The sequence below is a fragment of the Equus przewalskii genome, chromosome 8 (assembly GCF_037783145.1).
Source record: "Equus przewalskii isolate Varuska chromosome 8, EquPr2, whole genome shotgun sequence".
In the NCBI taxonomy this organism is placed as follows: Eukaryota; Metazoa; Chordata; class Mammalia; order Perissodactyla; family Equidae; genus Equus; species Equus przewalskii.
Window position 1 is genome coordinate 48,716,817 of NC_091838.1, and position 23,703 is coordinate 48,740,519.

General features: G+C 40.1%; 1 protein-coding gene across 5 annotated transcripts in view; it reads left to right on the forward strand.

The window, feature by feature from the left end:
- The window catches only part of GRHL2 (grainyhead like transcription factor 2), a 156,794-nt gene that overhangs the window by 103,228 nt on the left and 29,863 nt on the right, over positions 1-23,703 (forward strand). For all 5 annotated transcript variants that reach the window (XM_008540923.2, XM_008540920.2, XM_008540930.2 and 2 more), the window contains exons 9-11: positions 12,293-12,451; positions 20,387-20,474; positions 20,970-21,109. In XM_008540923.2, the coding sequence (XP_008539145.1) occupies positions 12,293-12,451; positions 20,387-20,474; positions 20,970-21,109 (387 nt within the window). The remainder of the gene's footprint in view (positions 1-12,292; positions 12,452-20,386; positions 20,475-20,969; positions 21,110-23,703) is intronic.

Here is a 23,703-nt window from a genome sequence, read left to right on the forward strand (position 1 = left end):
GCAATTTTAGAGAGGGCCAAGGACATAGATAAGGCATATATTTTCATCCCTATTAACAAATTTTTGTGGTGGGTTTGGGGTTGAGAGCTGGTTGGGGTGGGGTGGGCAGCACAGAGGCTGCCAGATGCCATGGATCATTTTCCTGTGCATCTCAGATTCTAATTCCACTAAAGGTCAACTTTCTACATAGCAGGCACTGCAAGATTAGGCAAGTGGAAAAGGTGGACTTTGAACCCACGTCCCTCTGAGTCCAGAGTCCTTGCTCTTAACCATCCCGAGAGGGAAATCTGCATTTTTTTTTAAAAGGCCAAAGCATGCTGTGATTTTCCTTCTCAAAGAAATTATAGGATACAACCTATGTGGGTCCAGAAGGAAGAAAACAGATGATCAGCCCCATTTCCTTGAGCAAAGCGGTTCAATCAGTCATCCTGCTTTTTCCCTTTTCTCCCCCTTTCCACCAACAAAGCTCAGTGGCCCAACACTTCCAGCACATAGGTCTATCCTATGCTTGTCCATGTTGCCTTGGTGCATTTCCTGTTGATATCATACATCTTATTGACCAGAATGGATATGGCAGTGAGGACTGTTTGGATTTCTTGCCCTCTTCAACTGAGTGTGTGTGTGTGTGTGTGTGTGTGTGTGTGTATTATAGCCTAACATTAGTGATCTCATTTGCATAATTACTACCTCACTCTGTATTAATTGAAGATCAGTGCATGCTTTCTAATATTTCAACCTTGAGACATATCAATGTTTTCTTCTCCATATCTTTCCAAATTTATTCTCCATTTTACCCGTTTCTCACTACCTCCTTTCCCTGATATTCTTTATTTCATTTTCACACTCATTTACATTATTTCCTTTCACTTTTCTTTTTTGCCTTTTCTATTGTTGTTATGAATGGTGAAGACTATTCTTTACTCTTTTTTGCAATATCATTCAGGAAGCACAGCATAAAAAAGATCCAAAGCAGGAATGAGGATTATTATCAGAGAAAATGAAGGTTGTAGAAGATACACAATGGTATCTGCTTTATCTTTGCCATGTAAGAGATCCCGTAAACAAAACCCCACATTTACCAAGCTGGTAAATTGAAAGGGAATATTTACACATAAGGAATAGTCATTTTATAGACAGATTCTTCGAACTTTGGGTCCTTTAGGATGTTTTAAATGACTTGGATTTACAAAAGAGGTTTCCATGTGAATTTTGAAACTGTGAGAAAACCTAAAGTGTGGGGGCATGCTGATATTTCCTCTGGACCCTATCTCCCTTAATATTTTTGCCTTACTTATTGCCTTTGTGTCTGAGTTTTGCTTTAATGCCAAAGAATATCACATAAGAACTGAGACCCACTCTGAGGATGGAAACATGGATGTGCTAAGATAAGTCAACTGGCTGAGCAGGAAAATAAAAAAGAAAGTTGAGAGTAAAAAGTTCCCTCGTTTTTGTAAAACCCATCCTTATAGATTTTTGTAAATCCATCCTTAAGGAAGAAAATGAGGTGGATGTAGTGCCCCAGCACTGCCCTAGACATAGGGCATTTGATGTGGCCCGTGTAATGACTTGCTTCATCTTGTGAGATACAACTAAAGCTATCCTGTATGGTGACTTACTTTTTCCATATAAAATCTAGATTTCTTTCTGTTTTCACTGTATAGGTCAACCCTTTCTCTTTCTAGTGCTGTCTTTTCAAGGTAAATGAGTAGTCAGCAAGCCAAGCCTAGCTTTTTGCTCCATCAGCTGCTAATGGATAGGAAAAACAACTTCTCTGTCCTCATATCTCAATTTTAGTAGCTTAAAGACAGGATGGTGGAAACGGCAGTGCTTTGATCATAGCCTGTGAACAGGTAGTAAATTGGAGAAAATATAGATGTTCTAACTTCTTGTACATTGCAAATTGTTCAGTCTCTTTGGTGGAAAATAAGGTTATTCTAATTGCAAGGCTGGTTTGAAATTCAGCACCAAATCATGGCGAATCCATAAAATTTTCCCAAATTTATTATTTCTCTCCCTCCCTTCTCTCCCAACATTTCTTTTTGGTCTAAGAGATTTAATCAGTTTTTGTTGGTCCCCCCCGTGTGTCAAGCACGGTGCCTTAGAAAATTACAGCTTCGGTAGTCTTGATGAATCTTCAAGGAGATGTTTGTAAATGGACTGCATTCTCTTTCTGCCAAACTCCAGTGCTGGACACCAGGGAGAAGAGGAGATATGTAAACATTGATTCTCAGAATGAAAAGAGAAACCAAAGGACTGGCCACAGGAGACCATACTCCTGAGTGCCGTGGGTTCATGACCTAGTTCGTCCCCCTGACTCCCACCTCCCGTCATCTGTCTGGGGAGTTTGCGTCCTGCTTGCAAGACGGTCTAGGACGAAATGGGGTTGATAGATATTACTGATTAAGAAAAAGTCACATCCCAATTTTTTGCCTCAATAGGGCCCAGTTTTAAACAGCTCGTCGTGTGGAAGTTTAGAGAAGATTATAGGGCATCTAAAGGGTTGGGGGACTCCTGAGAGGGGTCTTGAAAGGTTGAGATACACACTGCGAAGCAGGGCAAATGGCGTTTTTATGTGTTTACTGGGGCGTGGTGTGGGTGAAGGCAGCTTTAAAAGGGAAGGGTAAACATTTGCTGGAGTCTTTGGTATTGCACTTAAACAAAGCCATGCCTTTGTTCCAGTTTATAAGGTAATGGATGTCAGGAAAGCTATAAAGCTGGAATTAATTCATATAGAAGAGGAGTAATCTCTGGAAGGCATCTCGCTGAGGATATCAAGGGCTTGATCTTTCGTTAGAATGTGGAGTATCCGTGGTTTCTGGCCTGAATTCTGCTTAGGGCTCTGTACCTTACATGCATGAACTGTCGTGTGTATGCAGAGAATTAGATTACAGACTCGGATTTCATAGACTGATGGTGTGTGTGTGTGTGCACCATGGCTAATATTTGTTCAGTGATTACCATATACCAGGCACTCTGCCAGGAGCTTTATATGTATTATGCAATATTCGTATTTTAAGTGGATATCATTTTCCATTTAAATAATGAAGACTTTGAAGCCCAGAGAGGTTAGCTAACTTACCTAAGGTTGTACAGCTAACGTACAGCAGGGCTGGAGTTCCCCCCGAGCTGTTTGAAGCATGTGCTCTTTCCACACTGTCTTTGTGTACTGGGGGGATCCAGTAGTAAGATATTCTACATTATCTCTGGCAAAGGGGCCGTCGTTCCTTCGGAGCAGCTTGCCTGCTGCATCTCATACGTGAGGCCAGGCTGTGGGAACTCAGGGACCGATAGGCCAAGCAAAGGCCTGCCCTCGGAGAACACTGGGCTAGGTTGAGAACTGAGACGTGGCTGTAAATAACTGTAATATGAGGAAGAAAGTGACAAATACTCTAATGAAAATAGAGATAAAGTGCCAAGTGAGTTCTGGAGAGGGAGACACTTTTGTTTTTTATTTTAAATTTTTTCTAAACTTTTTATTTCAAAAAATTGAAAATAAAAAGTTGAAAGAATAATACAATTAATACCACACACCCTTCACCTAGATTGATTCATTGTTTTATTTTGTCAGATTTGCATTATCCTCTCTCTTTCACACACACACACCCTCACGTCTAAATACTTGAGCAGGTTGAGGGCCCCCCTTTCTGAGGGATCAGGGACGACATGAAGGAGGAGGTACTTTTGGGCTGTGATTTAAGGGTCAGGTGGAAATTAGACATGTGGAAGTCGGAAAGAAGAGCATGCCAGGTGGAATAACGGGCGCTCAGAGGTGCAGAGACTGGAAAGCACCAGAAGAGCAGGGAACTGTGGAGCTCAGGAGAGAAAAAGGGGATGATGGAAGTCACGAGAAGCGATGAGACTGCTATGGAGAGAATTGAGGATGGGCAAAAGAGTGTCAAGGATGAGACTTTAGACCCACCCCATGGAGGGGATGTGGAGGAAAAGGAACCAGAGGAAGAAGGGGTGGTCAGTAAGGAGAGTTCAGAAGGAAGTGGGGAGAGGAGAAGGAGTTGGCCAATGAAGTCAATGCTGTAGGCAGTGGTTTCTCACTGCCTGTTCCCCCACAAACAGCACCAGCATCAACTTGGGAAATTGTTAGAAATGCAAATGCTTGGACCTCTCACCTCCAACCTACTGAAGTGGAAGTTCTGGGGATGGGGCTCTGTAATCCATGTTTTAACAAAACCTGCTGGGTGCTTACTAAATTTGAGAACCCCTGCTTATAAGGATGCTATGGAGAAGGCTGACCTTGAAGAAAACCATCTCAATAGAATAGTGAAGTCAAAAGTCAGATTAGAAATAGTCAGTGACACGGCCTATACGCTGCCAGTAATTTGTATGTGCACATGTGTGTGAAAGCGGTGTTGAGAGACATACATTGCAGCATTGTTATGATGAAAAGACTAGAAACAACCTAATGTTAAAGAAATTGTTTCTCCACATTCATGGTTCTTTAAAAAAGAAAAAGAGAGAGCTATCTTCCAAATGTATTGTCAAGTGAAGAAAGCAAGACGCAGAGCTGTGTGTTTACTCTGCTACCATTTGTATAAAAAGGAAAAAGATATGCATTTGCATAGCATACTTCTAGAAGGTTGCACAAGAAACTGAAGGATCCTTAAGAAACTGTTGGTTGGGGAACAGTGCTGGAGGGGGTGGGTTTCCACAGTTTACCCCTTTGAACTTTGTGCATATTCAGGTATTACAAACTCAAAACAAGTTTTAAGTATTAAATATGAACAGAAAAGGTTTCAAATGACAACAAATGATCAGAAAGTTGAGTGAATCTTTTCAGTCTATGCTTAAATTCCTCCTCTGACTGGGAGATCATCATTTATAAAACAGTCCAACCCGTTGTTACGCAATGTCCTAATTCTTCCCTGTCCTGAGGTGCTGTTTTACAAGATCTGTTCAGGTGACAGAGTGGAATGGCAGAAATGGGCAATCTGAAGAGCAATGAAGATTCTGCCTGGGAGATTTCTCCCTTGCTCTCTCCCCCACGAAGCCTGAGACTCTACCCCCAACCGTGTTGTGCAGAGATAGGGTTTATGTTTCTACAAGGAATTCACCTTCATTAAATATCTGTTTGTTCAAATTAATGTGAATCATAACCAATCTACCTTTGAACCATTTGGAGATAGCATCCCAGAATGCCTTGAGAAAGTCCAGGCAGGACGCTATCGGAGCAGTCTGACGGGAAGGAGGGCTTGAACTGGGGGCCGAGGGGACGCAAAGGAAGCTGGCCTGCAGGAGCAGTTGTGGAGGGAAAATGGGTAGGACCTTGTTTGCTGTGCTGTGGGGGCGAGGAAGAGCTTGGAGTTAGAGAACAGGACCAGCTGGATGACTAGTTGTCTGAGAAGAGAGAGCCTGTGGTGGTAATAATAAACTCCCTGAGCTTTTCATGGCACTTTCCAGCTTAAACACTTTATCCGATTGTAACGCGTCACAGTACAATGTAGGGAGTGTTATGCCTGTTTCAAAGATGCAGCCAGGGAGGTCCAGAAAGGTTAAATAATTAGTCCAAGGCCTTAGTGCTTGGATTTGCACCAGGGACGTAATTTTGAGCCTCTTAGTATGTGTTTTTCTTGCTGTGCTTTCCTCTCATTTTGTCCTGCAGCTTCAGAGAAACCTCTGTCTTTGTTCTTACAAAACTTCACTTGTGAATTGATCCCATTTAATCTCTGCTTCCGGGGCTCTTAGCTCCCGCCACTCCTGCTTTCCGCAGCCTCCTACATTCGTCCTCTCCATTGTGTGGACACCTCCTCCATCTTGGAAGAGCACCTCTGCTTGGCCCTGATGCCCGCTCCTTGTGTTCCTGTCCACCCCTCCTTCCTCTGCCAGGCTTCCCAGCTGAGATGCTTCCTCTGCATCTTCATGTCCTGTCTCACTTGCCCCAGCAGTGTAGCTTCTAGAAGGGGCGCAGACTATCTTTGCTTCTGAACCTGGTGGCCTTTTCTCAGCCCTCACTCCTTGTCTTCCCTGTAACTTGGATGTTGGATAGTGTGGCCACAGTTCTATCTGCTCTTGGCTTCAGTGATACACACTTGACCTCATCAAGTATTCATTACTTGATCACAGTGATACAAGCATCTTGGTTGCCCTCTTCCCTTACCAACCGCCTTTCCTCAGGCTCCTTCTTAGCCTCCTCAACACAAACTCTCCTCTCCCAATAGGCTGCTCTTTTTGCTCTTCTCAGAGGCAGCATGTGCTTCCTTCTCCTCTACCTCTCTTTCTTCCAGCTTAAGATGCCTACAGGAAGTCTTCTCTGGTACACGTTGAGCTCTCTCCTTTTCTCCAAGTTCTTACAGCATGTACAGACTGGGATATTCAACTGAGTATCTCATTTTTATATTCCACAACAATGAAAACCGTTATATCCCCCCTTTTCCTTGAGGACAGGGCCATACCATAGACTTCTGTATCTCCCATAGCATTTATTTATTTATTTATTTTTGAGGAGATTAACCCTGAGCTAACTGCTGCTAATCCTCCTCTTTTTGCTGAGGAAGACTGGTCCTGAGCTAACATCCATGCCCATCTTCCTCTACTTTATACGTGGGATGCCTGCCACAGCATGGTGTGCCAAGTGGTGTCATGATCGCACCCGGGATCCAAACCGGCGAACCCCGGGCCACCGAGAAGCGCAATGTGCGAACTTAACCGCTGTGCCACTGGGCAGGCCCATCCCATAGCATTTGTATATAGCATCTTCCATAGCATCTATATGTGTACATACATATATACATATATCTCCATACTGAATATATAGTCAATGCTCAATTTATGTTTGTTGATATACAGGCAAGTAACATTTTTTGAGGATAAATCTGGTTAGAGCAGCTAACTCTGCTGTATTATCTTGACAACTTCAACTACTCCAAGCAATCTTAGCTCTTAGGTGGTTTTGCTTATGAAAGCAAGAGCATGGATAAAGAGGGGAATGGGTATTTAGAAAAGTAATTTTCTCTTAATTCATTGGACAAATATTTGTTGAATATCTACCACGGGACTGGCCCTGGGAATAGACTGACCTTGAGGCAGACAAGGGCCCTCCTTTTATGGGCTTACAGCCTCATGAAGCAGACAGATCATTAAACACTAAACAGATAAACAACGAGATAAACCCAAATAACGTTAAGTACTATGAAGAAAATAGAAAAGAGCAGTGTGATAGAGTGTGCTACTGGTCATGGGCTGAGGTGGGAGGAGGAGGAGGAAGACAACTCTAGGTGGGGTGGTCAAGGCAGATATTTCCGAAGAGCTGACATTGGACTGAAATCTGAATGAGAAGAAGGAGCTGGCAGTGTGGTGATCTGTGAGGACAGCAGTGGAGGTGGAAGGCACAGCAAATAGCAAAAGCTGTCCACTGGGAACAAGCTTGGTATATGCTGGAAATGGAAAAAATTGAGTACTAAAAGAACCTGGGAAACTGTGGTGGAATATGGAATATGTGAGTAAACTAAATGTGTATCTGTGTGTAACAGACATACTCACAGTATCTTTAAGAGAAAATAAAGAAATATGCTATCAGGTTTTACATCATTCCCTGAAATTGCTGTATAAACAGAGGTGTCAGAAAGTCCATGAGTTTCTCAGATCCTCAGCAAAATAGCAAGCTTTCCGAGGCAGGGAGTCTGTCTCATCATTCTTATGTCCCACCTCCAAGCACAATGCCTGGCACAGAGAGGAGAGCTTTGATAAATAATTGATGAATTAATGCATGAAGGAAATGAAGGAATGCCCAAGACTGAGATTCACATGTTAATATTGTCTGCTTTTAGTCTATCTTTCTATCTCAATTTGGCATTGCATCTGCACCCAAATACAATCTCATAAAATGGAAGAAAAATGCTGAAATGTAAGAAAACCATCTGTAAGGTCTTTAATAATTCCAAGAACCAAGAAGAAAACAGATTAGGGAAATTGGCAAGAGCACTTTTATGTATTTATATATTGTTTGTGTTTTAGAGTGAAAATGCTGGTTTCTTGATGTATGTCATGTCCCTGTAATTTGGAGGCTAATGCATGTGCAATTTCTTGGGAAAGAGCTCTTTGGAGTCTCAACCTTAGGAAATAAATAGCTTTCTTAGTCTTTAATCAGAAAGATCTTTTTGAAAATGCAAAATACAATTGTTTAAAGAGGAAAATAAATACTTCCCGTCAAATCATAGGCATTATGATTTTTCAAATCCCAAATTGCTTTGTAAATCAAAGATTATCCCATTTATTTTAATGGCAAGCTCTCAGAAAAATCTTGGGAATTAATAATCAAGTTAATGTAGTAATTCTAAAGCGCATTGATCTGTGTTTATTTTAATAATCTTACTGCACACAGAGTGAACAACTGAGAGGTGTTATAATCTGGGTAAAGTCTCTTGTCTTGTGTAGGAACTACAAATGGGCATTGCACTTCATACATAAAAAAGCAATTTAATTAAAAAAATGTCAGTTGTCATGAGACTGCCTCTATTTCTGGAAAGGTCTTGGTACATTTAGAAACCATCCTTCTATCTGAATCAATCTTTGAACTAATGACAAAATTAAAATTATATATTATCTGCCTGGATACACCTGATTTAATGAATCTTTTTCTAAACAATAAGTTATGTACTGTTAGAATTATAGAAAAACAAGTAACTGAGGTTTTGAAAATATTATATGACCATATGTAACATTTGTAACTCTTGGATGACGGACCAATTGTTTACAGTATTTATATGCTGTTTACATAATCAGGACTCTTACTGAAGTTAAAAAGAACTTTCTGTGCCTGACATGTGGATGAACATTTGGTTCGGGAAAGCATACCTTTCTCTAAGCTTCTGTAATACACATTTGCAAACAGCGCTTTGTAGATAAACTTCTAAGAAATTTGCTCTCACGTTTCCCTGCTGTGCATGGAGCTGGGGCATGGTTGGGTTTGCAAGATGAAACAAATTAATGCTTCTCGGTTCCCAAGCTAAGGTTTTAGCTAATGTCTTTCTACGCCTTCCCAACCCCTCCAATTGCTGTTAAAGTTCAACCATTTGGGTTTTGAGTGCATCACAGCGAGACTGTGGTTGATACCATCAGACCGATACCATAGGCAGCCAGGCAGGAGGAAAGTGGTGCCAACCCTGTTTTAAAATCCTTGCCTGTTAGGATAACTCTGGGAGCTGCCAACACCAGGGAACAGAGAAGGCAGATTCTCATCTACTTTTTATAGAATCAGGATGCCATGAATCAAGGAGCCCATTTGACCTTCTGCTAAGGGACCTTTCTCTAGTCTTAGTGTCTCCTGGTGGAGTCTAGTGTATTGTAGCTCATTTGACCTTTAAAGACCTTGTCCACAGGATGGCTGATTGTTAAGCTCCTCCAAGGAGGATTTAGTCTATTTATTGTAGTGTTTTGCTAGTAAGCAGCTGTTATTTCAGTGGATCTGCCCTACTCAAGTGGCCCTTGTAAACATACACATTCCATCAGCCCGACTCTCCAGTTGAGACCCAGAGCTATCAAGGCTACAATTAATATTGCTTCCTGCATATCTGAGTATATGTCCACTCTGTGTGACGTGTGGATAAATCAGTGAGCCAACTGTGAATCCGAATAGCTTAGGAAGTTTTCATCAGAGCTCTTTTCTCTTCTGGCTTCTGCAGTACTAGATAGGCTTTATGAGGAAGTGGAAAAAAACTGGTCTGGGTTGAGGTCCTCGTGGATTACAGCCACCAGCAGGAAGATTTCTATATGAAATACAGGACCAAAAATATGGACAACTGCATAGCTCACCAGAGTGATCATTTGATTTGCTGACATAAAGATGTATTTATACATTCTGGCCAAGATAACCCCATTCTTGGTCATAACAATAACAATAAAAGAAGTCAAATTTCCCTAGGAAAAAATGCTTTTATTTTTTGACCTAAAGATCAGTGTTTGATGAAGTTATTGTAAGCTTTAGGGCACCGCCATGATGTCTCTCTCCCCATCCAGCCTCTGACTTCCGTGATTACAGGACCATGGTTCGCTCACCTGCGCTGGTGCTTAGCACAGTTTCAGGGACTGGTAGGTATTTAAAAATATTTGTGACCTGAATGAATGTTGTCTGCAGTTAGGGCATCTCCAGGAGCAGTAGACAACATTTTTTGTCTACTTCTACCCTGGAAGTTCAGGAGGAGAAACAGGCACGGCGTGTTCTTTTTGTGGTCTTTATCCTCAGCTCCCCTCCATCATTTGACGTTTGTGTCTTTAGTCAGTCTTTACCTTTCCTAAAGATGAGCAAGTATTTCTGGAATCCCTGGTCTTATCCCAGTGTCTGTGTGGGTTTTGTATTTCACTTGTGTCCTCCAAGCTCAGTGCTCTATTCTGTGTTCTCACGGCCTCTGAATATACGTCTCTCTTTGGAGAGTCCCGGCCACCGTGTGTTGGTCATTGCTGCTACTCATCTTTCTTCCGCTTGGACTGTCAGCTCTGTGAGTTTGGGGTCTCACTTCCTTCTCTGTCCTTAGTGTCTCTTGTTGTATTTGACCCACTGTGGGTTTGTGCTGATGTTTATAGAATGAATGAATGAATAAATGAATGTATCTGTGGTCACATCTTTAGGTACTTGTTTTCAGATGGTGGCTGGAAAAGTGAGAGCCTGCAGCACAGTGCACAAGCTTGTTGCAATTAGCATGTCACTAAGACCTGTCATCTGGCCTTGACTGCTATTGGTGTGGTGCCTTGCTAATGTTTCTCATTGCAAAGTAAAGGGCTCAAAAATTAAATTGAAAATGATCTTTATATAGACATAGCACTAACAATGAGATACTTCATTGTATAAGTTACCAAAAGCCTATAGGGCTTGAAATGAAGTAGATCAGGCCTGGTAGTTAAATCAAAAATCAAATGCCCTTTAAAATGCAGCTCTTGGCCGTGGCTCTTTGCTTTCTGCAGGGCTGTTCTCTGTGGATACCGGGATGTGAAAGGTTTCAGGTCAAGGGTTTGAGGGTGAATGAAAATTTCAAGGGACCAAATAAAACAAGGGTCAGATGACATATCTGAGGAAATGGCTTTCAGGATACATAATTGTGACATTTGAAAGCAGTGAGTGATTTAAAGTTTTATATTAAATAAAAATAATACACGTGGTAGCAAATGAAAATAGTACCGAGAGTGTGTTATAGTATGCCCAGTTTTTCCCAGAGAGTGCCTCATGCTATTCTTGTGCTTACCACATAAATCTAGGTGCTGCACTCACATCTCTATTCCTAGATAAGTCAACTTTAAATGGTGTGTATTGACATCTACCCACTATGCCAAATGAAGATAAGTTTAGTCATTTATTCTCCTCCCTCTATTCCTCCCAATATTGTATAATAAAATTACTATTCTTAGTTTTTCTGTTGGTCAGTGCTATAATCTTTAATAATTTACTTGAGTTTCCACTTTGGGGATTCGTGTCGTTTCTGTTGTGTCTCTGGAAGCCCATGTTGTAAGATGAGGATGCCGGTGCCTTTACCACATTCCCTCCTCCTGGTCCGTGTCTTACCTACATCGGCTCCCCTTTTGCTTTTTCACTAACAGGGAGTTGTGTTAGTATTTGCATTCTGTTCTGCAGGGAGGGATTTAAAAAATGATATAAAGGGAAAATTGAAAACCAAGGACAGTAAGTGACTCGCCTGAGGTCTCTTGGCTGGTTAATGTTAGAGCCGGGGCTGAAACCTGGGGCTTTTGACTCTTAATCTAGTGTGCTTTCTGCAGATAAGTACATTGATTCAGTCATCGAATGTTTATTAAATGTCTGTTTTCCACCAGGCACTATGTTAAGTACCAGTAATACAAAAATAATAAATGGTCTCAAATCTCCTACTTCATGGTCAATTAGAAGAGACAGATGTGTAAACAAATAACTAGGTTTCAGAGAAGGTGTTCTCGAGTTGTTGTTGTTCTTCTTTATCTCTCAGGTCAGAGATTAGAGAAATTGCTATAACCGTTAGAGGTGACAGCTTTAATATCTTGAGGGGACAGTGTTTTACCCGGTTAACTTATGCATGTTTGAAAAATAAGTAAGATTTTGCTGATATACTTTAAGGAAAGTAATGTTAATTGTCTGTTTCAAGATTAAATATGAAAGCAAAAATTTTTATAAATTTATAATTATGTATTATATATCATTTTCTATGCTCAACATATTTTTATGTGAGAATATTCAAATATTCTTGCGTTATCCCTATAGATTTATTTAGTATCTTGATTTCAACTCTAAGGCTTATGTTTTGTTTATAGATCCTTTCTATGGTGACTTGTGAATTTTTTCCTTTTTTTCTCCCTCCCTCAGATTTTCATCACCGTGAATTGCCTGAGTACAGATTTCTCCTCCCAAAAAGGGGTGAAAGGACTTCCTTTGATGATTCAGATTGATACATACAGTTATAATAATCGTAGCAATAAACCCATTCATAGAGCTTATTGCCAGATCAAGGTCTTCTGTGATAAAGTGAGTAAAGATGACAGTTTGTCATAAAGGTATCTTTGTTAATAGATATTACTTTTAATGACATTTCTCCTTGTCACCTTTTCTTGTCTAGTGGTGTCAAAATAATCACCTTATCAATCACAGTGGGAGTAGTGATCTTTTGTTTTCAATTCCTATTAGATATCTAGGGAGTCATCAGTCAACTAAATTTTGCTTTTTAGTCAATCTTTTTTACAACTAATTTAATGACTGATTGACATTGCACTGTGCTATAAGTCTAATTCACTTAAGTAAATGATATAATAGATTCACAGTTTTTATTGGGTATAGATCCTGTCCCAGAACATATCAATATAACCTTTATTATTTTATGGGTTAAATGGAGCCTCATCTAGAGCTTTTGGGATGGAACAGGCACCTATAAAATAAGTTCATTAGTGTAAACAAATGGGACTTCATCAGACTAAAGAGCTTCTTCAAGGCAAGGGAAAACAGGATTAAACAAAAAACCAACCCACTAATTGGGAAAAAATATTTACAAGTTATATATCTGACAAAGAGTTAATCTCCATAATATATAAAGAACTCACACGGCTCAACAACAAAAAATCAAACAACCCGTTCAAAAAACGGCAGGGGACATGAACAGACATTTCTCCAAAGAAAATACATGGATGGCCAATAGACACGTGAAAAGATGCTCATCATCACTAATCATCAGGGAAATGCAAATCAAAACTACACTAAGATATCACCTTACACCTGTTAGAATGGCAAAAATAACCAAAACAAAAAGTGACAAATGTTGGAGAGGTTGTGGAGAAAAAGGAACCCTCATACACTGTTGGTAGGAATGCAAACTGGTGCAGCCACTATGGAAAACAGTATGGTGATTTCTCAAAAAATTAAAAATAGAAATACATAGGACCCAGCCATCCCACTACTGGGTGTCTATACAAAGAACTTGAAATCAGCATTCCAAAAGTCTGATGCACCCCAATGTTCATTGCAGCATTATTTACAATAGCAAAGACGTGGAGGCAACCTAAGTGCCCATCAACTGATGATTGGATAAAGAAGATATGGTATATATATACAATGGAATACTACTCAGCCATAAAAAAGGATAAAATCGTCTCATTCACAACAACTTAGATGGACCTTGGGGGTATTATGTTAAGTGAAATAAGTCAGATAAAGACAAACTCTGTATAACTCCATTCATAGGTGGAAGTTAAACATGTAGACAAAAAGAACTGATTGGTGGTTACCAGGGGAAAGCGGGGTTGGGAGGGTGGAGACAAAGGGTGAAGTGGTGCACCTACAACATGACTGACAATAATGTACAACTGAAATTTCACAAGATTGTAAACTATCATGATCTTAATAAAAAGTAAAAAAATAAATAAGTTCATTAGTAAACATGAACTCAGGAGGAAGTGTAATTTTTTAATTTCCCTGAATCCCATCATAAGAGACAGAGCAATTAGAATAACAAAGCTTAAAATCCCATGATTATGTGACAAGAGATCCTTACCAATCCCAAATATGAATGGGACTAAGAATCAACAATTTCAAGACCTGTGTGATATCAGTGTCTTGAGGGAAAGCAGTGGGGCCACTTGATGACCAAAGAAAAGGAAACCTATAAAATTGCCCCAAGGTTCTCACTGGAAAGTGAAGTGGGCCATCTGAGGACAGTATGTGAAACTGGGGTGGGAGGGTATGGTTTCCGCAGACTTCAGTTTGTTGCTGGATGCAAAGGGACATAACATTGGAGTGTTTTGGGCTCTATGAACTCTGGAAAATTGAGATGGACCAAAAAAAAAAAAAAAAGTGCAAGGGAAAGAGAAGTTTCAAATAAAAAGAAAGATGGGAAAGGATACAGAGTAGACAGATTTCAGGAAATACAAGACCATTTTCTTTTATCACTTTGTGAACACACCGGGAGCAGGAGAGCCATGAAGCTAGAAGAACTGTCTTGGTGCTCTCATTTCACTTAAAAATGACCAAGAGAAAAGAAAAACAGTTGACTCTCATAAAATGTTTCATGAAAAAAGAGATTAAGATCAGACTAACTTCCCTGTGGACAATGGATGCCTGCTGGAAAGACATACCCACAAAATAGGTGAAAGCTGTAGCTTAATGTTCCAAAATGAGCTAATGAAATTAAGAAAATCATAGAAGTTATGAAGATCAACATAAATCACAATTTAAAAAATTCAGACATGAGAATTTTGGAGAATGGAGTGATTTAAAAAAGATGTGATAGAATTCAGGAAAAAATTTAGAAATAAAGATTAAAGATTAAAATATTTCAGAAGTAAAGACTACACTAGAAGCAACACAAGAGTGAATAAATTTAAGAGGTGATGCCTTAAGAGAAATACAAGTTGGAAAGAGCAAAATTTTTAAAATCGGAAGAAATGAAGAAAGAGATGTGAAAGAAAATAATAGACATAGAAGAGAGATAAAGAAGATCCAATATACGTATAATAGGAATCTTTGAGGAAGAAAGCCAAAACAGTGGAACAGAACAAACGCTAAAAACAGTAAATCAGGAAAATTTACAATAGAAAGTATACATATTTAAACAGCCTACCACACACTTGGGAAAATTGACCCAGGATAGCCAATTCCAAATTGTTAAGCTATTGGACTTTAACAAAAAGAAAAATATTCTTTGGGCATCTAAGTAAAATAGAATAAAATAAATAATAAGTGACTGATGAGGAAACTTCTATCAAACTTTTCAACAGCAGCACCTTGTCAGAAGACAATGCTATTTAAAGTAATCACATAAAGTAAATGTGAGCCAAGGTTTTTATATCCAGCCAAAGCGACTTTCAAGTGTAAAGACTACAGGCAAAAACAAAACAAACAAACCACCAAATAAATAAATAATCCCACAAAAAACAAACAAACAAAAATCCAGGGACTATTTTTTCTTGGGGAATCTAGTAGAGAACAAACTTTAGACAACCAATATGGCTATAAAGACATTGATAAAAGGACCAACGGTGAACAATAAGTACATATTTCCCTATAGATCTAATTCTAAATGATGGGAGAGACAGTAATGGCAATATTATATGGTCTGACAGTGTAGACACAGTACAATTATTTAAAAATTGGAGAGGATGGGGAGAGAATATGAAAAATAGAATAAGCTGGCTAGTTGCTTATAGGTATTCCCTGGATGTGAAAGGATATGACTTCAGATTAGATCCTGGGGAGAGGAGAGAAAGGGGAAAAAGAGGTCAGTGGCTAATTCCATATTGCCCAGCACTCTTAAAGGTACTGCAGTCAGTTGTATCAAAGGTCTGCCGTGCCATTAAAATGTCTGGAAGTTCTGGTTTAACAGTGATAGAGTAAATGTAGGGAGAAGTGGGCTTCTGTGAACATATAGCAGAGATGGTCACAATAAGAAAGAAGGACACATTAAGTAGAACTGCACTGCAGTGTAGGGACATGCAGCAGAGTGGTAAATGTCTCCAAAATCACAATAGCCCTTCAGGTTGTGACGATTTCAGTTAGTGCCAATCCTCCAGCTGTCAGAGCCGCACAGCACTCTCAGACAAGTCGGCAGTACAGAGGCTGGTTAAGTCCATAGACACAGTTGCTGTGTGGATGAGGAAACACTGGGTCAACGAGCACAGGTCACTTGCCCGGAGTGCCATGATAATAAAGTAGAGGAGTGGGATGCAAATACAGGTCTGATTCTAAACTCAAACTCCTTGAATTGATAAATAACTTTATACATAAAATACCAAAGTGACAACTGACGATTCAAAACCTCAACAAACAGCCAAGGTAGCCTTTAAAAACAAAACGAAACATTTGGCTTATATCTTTAATTTGGTATATTAAACATTAAGAAAACATTTTCAAATGGCGTACTGCATGGTATTTTTTTTTTTATGATTTTCCTACCTATTTTTTTTTTTAAGATTTTATTTCCTTTTTCTCCCTAAAGCCCCCCAGTACATAGCTGTGTACTTTTAGTTGTGGGTCCTTCTAGTAGTGGCATGTGGGACGCCGCCTCAGCATGGCTTGATGAGCAGCGCCATGTCTGCGCCCAGGGTCCAAGCCAGTGAAACCCTGGGTCAGCAAAGCAGAGTGCGCGACCTTAAGCACTCAGCCGTGAGGCCAGGCCCCTATTTTTTCTTTTTAAATAGGAAGATTGGCTCTGAGCTAATATCTCTTGTCAATCTTCCTCTTTTTTTTTCTCCCCAAAGCCTCAGTACATAGTTGTATATCCTAGTTGTAAGTCCTTCTAGTTCTTCTATGTGGGATGGCACCACAGCATGGCTTGATGAACAGTGTGTAGGTCCCCGCCCAGGATCCTAATCCGTGAACCCCGTGCCGCTGAAGTAGAGCACGTGAACTTAACCCCTCGGCCACAGGGCCGGCCCCCAGCATGGTGTTATTAAAGTACAGTGAGAGAGCATTCAAACAATTTGAATTCCCTTACTTTATTCCAGATATTTTAAGGGCGATTGTAGAATCCTCTCCCTTCAATCTCCTTCTTGGAAGTGAGGCATAAGATTAGCGGCAAGGAGAAAGGGAGGGAAGGACAGGGTGGAGGCGCTGGGGAATCCATTTGCTTTATGTCGAAGTTGGAATTGAAAGTGGGAAAGAGGACTTAGGGGATGCTCATATAATCTTTTTCTACGGTGTTGATGTGATAAATATTCAAAACAAAACAAAGATGCGGAATGAATCGAGAGTGTTATACTGTTGTTCATCTGTGCCCTAGATTGAGAGGGACTCTTAAGAAACTAGAGATGTAAAGAGTTTCCAGTGGGTGGTTTTTAATTTATATATCCTGATGTTGAGGGTCAGGAAACGCAAGAGGAAGAAATGTCAAACAGGGTATATTAACCTTAGCTACTACTAACTTTTCTAATAGGCTAGATACAAAATCTTTTGCTGTAATTTGGCATCTTATTTGCAGCTCTAATTTCAAAACCCAGGCAAAACTCACTCCTGGGAGATTAAATAGAGAAAAAGTTTAATTTTTGCACTTTTCAAATGGATGTGTAAATGATTGATTTGAATTATCCTCTAAAGCAAAAGAATTAAGAGCTATTCCATTTTAAATCTGTAAGTTTCTCAATCACAGTTGAGAGTCCTCAATGATGGAATTCTGCACTATTTACAGTTCTCCAGCTTGATTTCTAACTAATACAGTGGTGAGATTACAGATGAAAATAAAGACCTTCACTAATTTTTTTTGATACAATACTTCTATTGAAATACGTATGTTTATGCATTAAAAAAATTTAGGATCTGTCTATATATCTGTATCAATATCTATGTCTGTACCTTTATATCTATATTTAATTTCTTCATTATCTTTCACAAAAAACAAGAATTATATTAATGTAAACAGTAACTATATTATAGTGTGCAAAACTTGACAAATAAAGCCACATTTTTTTTGAATAGACGTTTTTCTCTATTAATTCTTGTTTGGAATGATTTTGGAGGAAATGACTGTTGAAAATTATGAAAAGCTAAAGGTACTCCTCCAAACCACCCCCTTGGTACCTTAGTTAACTTTAAACAGGTTAAAGCCAAATTCTTAAAATACATTTAAAAGAAACAATTGAAGTGTCAAATGAAAAGCAAAGATAGCCATCACCTCTCAAGAGGTGGTTAAGTGATCACAATATAATCAGGAAATCTTCAGGCTTACTTTTCAAATTTAACTCTGCGAACTGAACATTTAGTGGGAAAGATTATTTTCAAATGATAAATTTTGTATTTGTAGCAAATCATAGTCTCCTGAAAGAACTAGACTTTTTTGCACTTTAATAACAGTAGAAAGAATAATTTCTAGAAGCTTTAGGTCATGAATAATCAAAGGAAGGAAAGGAATTCTTGGAAGGTCATGTTCAAGGAAGCCTTCTCCATCTAATCCAACTTATCAGAGCCTCCCTGGGTCATTGTGAAGTCAAAGCTTTATGTTAGAAATGAGAACTGTGGTTCTAAGAGAATCTATCAGAATTGCATAGTCACGCTGGTATCTGGGCAGGACATTTCTTATATAGATGTGGCACCAAGACGAGGCTCTGTGGAGAGCCACTTTATGTTATGTTAATAAGCAGGTGACTTTATTTCCCCAAAATTGCCGTTAAATATGTATAAATCTTGAAACAGATTAATTCCGTACCTTTTCCTCATAGAAATAGTACAAAATGAAGCACTAATTTAGAAATAAAATTACTTGACAAACCTTGGAGTGTGTCTTGGGTGCGTTACAATTTATATAGGTAGACAAGTTCCACATTTCTATTCATATTAAATACTCTACTGTACAGAACTCCAAATACATAGAAAAATGTCTTATTGGACCCAAGAAAAAATTACTAATAGGAGGCTTTTGCTTATATTTTACACCCATTTGAACAAAATGATATCTGTATATTTAACACTATTTTTTGAAAATATTATGTTATCTAGACACAAAAATTCTATAAAACCTTAATATATGTTGAAGAGACTTCCAAAAGAAGTATTTCTATATTTTAACTCCCTCAGCTATGAATTTCCATAGTTTATAAGTATCAATGAAAATTCAAAACTTAAAAGTGACGCACTGTAAAATAACTACTCCCTTTGTATGTGCATAATCCTGTGAATTGCATATTCATGACTCTTGTCCATATTCTATTGATATATTAGTTGTTTTTTTAATTTGAATCATATATTAAGGATTTAATGTGCCATATGATATTTTATTGCATGTATTTTCACCAATTTGTTCTTTGCCTTTTAATCAATTTTTTTTGTGTATTTAATCAATTTTTTTTGTGTATATAACATAAGGATTATATTTTTATATTGTCACATCTATCCCTTTTGTGTGTCATGACTTGAGGCCAGTTTCTAAAGGGTTAGAGGTTGCTGGCCAGTCCATGCTTCACTGCTCCTTAAAGATGCTGCCACAAAGGGCAGGGACTATGAATGCGGATCTGAAACGTAGGGGAAGAGTTTAGGCTGAGGGTGTCTAATCTGGATGTCACCTGTCTAGAGCCTCATAGAAACCTGGATGCAGATGAATTCTTCTGCAGCAAGAATGGAGAGAGAGAAGAAAAGGAAACTGTTGGAACATCTGTATTTGGGGAGTGAGAAAAGGAAAATAAGTGAGCAAAGCTGACATAGAAGAGAGACCAAAGAGAGAAGAAGATAATCAGGGAATCTTGAAGGCCAAGAAGGAAAGAGAGATAGGTGATGGTCATCTGGTTACACAGGATGGTATTTGGCAAGAGAAGCCAGTGAAAAGGTCGGATTACAAGGAACAGAGGAGCAAAAAGGAAATGGATAGACCAAACTTCTTTCTATTTGGTTGAATGAGCACCATCTCCAAGAACATGCGAACATTTTAAAACAAAAACAAAAATCCTGCTTATATGTACAAAGTGATCTTACACGTTGTGTCGTTGCCTTACGCCCTCCTGCATTTCTGCTACTGTAATGACTTTTAAAAGTTCCATAACAACAAGCAAAGGAAAAGTTTTACCAGGAAAGCACACTCAACTTTAATGCCCTCTCTGTGCCGAAGAATAATGTTAGCAGGCTGGTGCTTCATCTTAGGACATTTTATTATAATCACTGAAGTTACTTAACTGGCTTCACTGGGATAGGGAACTGCGTCTCGTCTTTCTGTATGGATTCAAAATTGATGTTGTTTAAATAAGCAAGACATGAAAAGAGGGGGAAATCTGGGAGAAGTCGAATCACTTGGAGGTCAGAGAGAGGGTCTGGACTAATGATCAGTCTCAGCTTTTAGAACCGGGGCCCGACCCTGCTGAGGGGCATGGAAATGGGGCTGCCCACTCTCCTGCTCACCTTGTTTTGTTTCATATGCCTGTGACTTGTGTGCGGGCAGTATTTTTGCGTGCTCTGATAACATGTCTGGCATTGTCTGTATTTGTTTTTCCTTGTCAGGGAGCAGAAAGAAAAATCCGAGATGAAGAGAGGAAGCAGAACAGGAAGAAGGGGAAAGGCCAGGCCTCCCAAACCCAGTGCAACAACTGTGAGTGTCGCTGGGGAGGGGTGGGCGCCAGCGAGGGCCACTGGGGGAATAGGTGGAGAGAAGGGCTGCAGATGAAACGACGGATATGGAAGCGATGGCTTGCTTCTCCCTAGTAGTAGAGATGGGGTGAATTGTCCCTGTGAAAAACAAATAGAATAAATGATCACAGGACAGGATGTTTGAGCTAGGAGGGACTTCCTCATAATCGTGGAGACCAACATTCTCCTTTTACAGACAAGGCATCCAGGGCACAGACAGGGACAGGAGGGCGTGAGGGGACCAGAGCTCTGCCTCAGGATCGCTCACTCAGAGTCTGAGCTCGTTCTCTTGGTTTGGCAATGGGAGATGGGGGCCTTTGGAAGTGTGTTCACATCCAGGGCATTTGGAAAGCTTCATAGGAGAAAATCATCACGTTTAGCCAAGACTAGGGCTTACAGTTGTGAGTTCTTAGTCACGTATAACCCTCTCGTTTATGGGTTTTGTGATCATGTCCAGCCTCTGATGGGAAGTTGGCAGCGATACCTTTACAGAAGAAGAGTGACATCACTTACTTCAAAACGATGCCTGACCTGCACTCGCAGCCAGTCCTCTTCATCCCCGATGTTCACTTTGCAAACCTGCAGAGGACAGGACAGGTATGACCTACCTGCTGACATCCGCCTGCCATCCATCTGTGGGGCTGGTAGAGCCTTAAGACAGAATCACTTCAGGCAGTGTTGACCTTAAAACGAAAACCCACTCCGTGCCTTTGACAAAGAGTCAGTCATTCCCTACAGAAAATGGATTTTTATAGAAAGGAATGTCTCAGGAGAAGAAACTGACTTACTAAGGGGAAGGAGAGAGTGAGCTGATATTAGTGATATGTTGACAAAGCAGTGAAAGAGGAAGAAAGTAAGAAGGCTGATAACCTCTAAAAAGTTTTGTTCTGTTGATTTTGTCATGTGGATTAGCCTGATGCAGTAGAGCTCCACCTAATGGTGAGAAATGAAACTGTGCCTATAATTTACTAAAGTTGCACAAGAGGAAAAATTCTGTGACTAAATAAAACTCTACCAACAACAATTTTTCCCTTAGTAAATTAACAGTTCTCATTGAATAGGTAAATCACTTCATACCAAAAGAAAAGTGAGATTGCAGACAAGCCTTTTAAAAAACAATTCCTGTCTGTTAGGTGTGTCTACAAGTGAAATGAAAGAGCTAATGTTGAGTAAGATAAATGTCCAATAATTAACTCATTATGGTAGCTCACGTTGATGAAATGTTATGTGGTCACTAAAACGCTAATTATGGAAACTATGTAGCAACATGGGAAATAGTTATGATGATGTTGAGTGAATAAAAAGTAGAATACCCATTTGTCCTATCCAGTGATTCCAACTATATATCTGGACTTGAAGGAGACAAGAAAAATTATAACACTTGATGAGCAGGGCTATGAGATGTGGGTGATTTTTTCTTTTTATAATATCTTTATTATCACTTATTTTATGGGATAAATTAAAGTTGCATGAAAAAAAGAAAAAATAATAATCACTTCGTTAGCATTAGCCAGAATTGTCTTTCACCAAACCAACTGGATTCTAGTGAATCTGGTGTTGGTTAGTTTTCCTTTAAACCCAAAGTCCTTTGAGGAAAGGTCTGTTCTGAGAAGTAGAGGCATGCTTAGGATGTACTGAAGGTTTTTTTCCATTCTAAGTGTTCAGACACTCCTTGGCATTGACCTTAGTCTAGGAAGAGAAATCATCATTGGCTTCACTTTCTCTTTCTTGAGAATATTTTGTCCCCTCATGTTATTTCATTGTATGTATGAGACAAAGCAGTCAGACAACGAGGGCCTTTTTATTGCTTTTAATGACGCAAAATGCTAACAAAATACCCATAGATTTTTCTTAGGGTGCATTCCACTAAAAATTAACTTAGCATTCCCATCTTGTCTTACTTGTTTGATAGGAACAAGGACACAAAGGGGAAAGGAAGAATGTTAAGATTTATCAAGATATGAGGGCCAGTACCTAATTTTATTTATTTTTTAACTCCCAAGAACATGGTGGTGATTGTATATTTACCCCATGTAAATGTAGTCTTTGCCCATGGGATTTTATGAAGCTAGGTCCACACCTTCCAGAAGAGGAGATAATTGAGTTCAATTGTTCTTCTTGTTTACTGTCATGACTGGCTTCAGCTCCGTGTCAAAGCTGAGAGCCTGGCCTGTTCTCTTGGCAAGATTTCTCTGACATATAAAAAGCTGTAAATGAATCTTAAGAGGAAAAGTGACCCAGCCTGGCTGTTCATGGCTGTCTGTCTGGTGGCCTCTCTTGCCTCCTCCCTATCCTGAGCTGGGCTCCTAGCTTGTGGCTGAATCAGAAAGTGTAGTCTTTACAGTTTGTCGGTTTCAGCGGTTGCAAAGCATCCCAATCAGTGTCACCCCAGGCCATCGGTGAAGTTAAGGTCTGCTAGCTGGGGGCCTTAACCTCCCTTGCAGAGCCCTCAGGCTTCCCCTGTGGCCTTGGAGTCAGAGTTAAGGGGTCAGTGACACAGCCTGCCTGAGCTCCCGGCAACAAAAGAACACACTCTCCTGTGCACTGGAACAATGCGTGAATATTCTGTGGTTGATCAACTTGCTTGGCTGAAGGAAAGGAGCTCCCACAGTAGCTGACTGGGACTTTAAAGGCTGCCTTTTCTTAGAAGAGCTAGAAGTCTGGGAGCTGGGTCCAGAGGCAGGAGGGAAGATGGCAGTGCCACCATGTTAGAAGTGGGCATGGGGCAGGGGTTGGCTGACCTTGACATGCGAAACAAGAGCCAGCAGTGGCAGGTCAAAAGATGGGCTAGTTTTACCATGGGGGTGGGGTGGGTAGGGGAGGAAGGCAAGTGATAGTGACAACTGAGTAACCACTACAGGCACGAGCCTTGTTGAAATCAGCCACGTCGCAGCTCTGCACAGCTTTAGCTCGGGACAGTCAGTGAGACCCTGAGCCATGCTGAAGGCAGAGGCGCTGCGCTACAGCGATTCCTAGTCACCCAGGGACGTGGCTGGGGAGTGCTTGTCAGCCTGCACTCATCCTCCTCCTTCACTATCTCGTTGATTCACACGTGGGTTGGAATATTCGTCAGACAGTTTTCAAAAACTAATCTGAGGGAATGAACCCAAAGTGCAGGCGCTATGGAGATCTCCCTCTCTCCCTCTCAGCCTCCCTCTGCTCACACTAAAGCCCTGATGTCACTGTGGCTT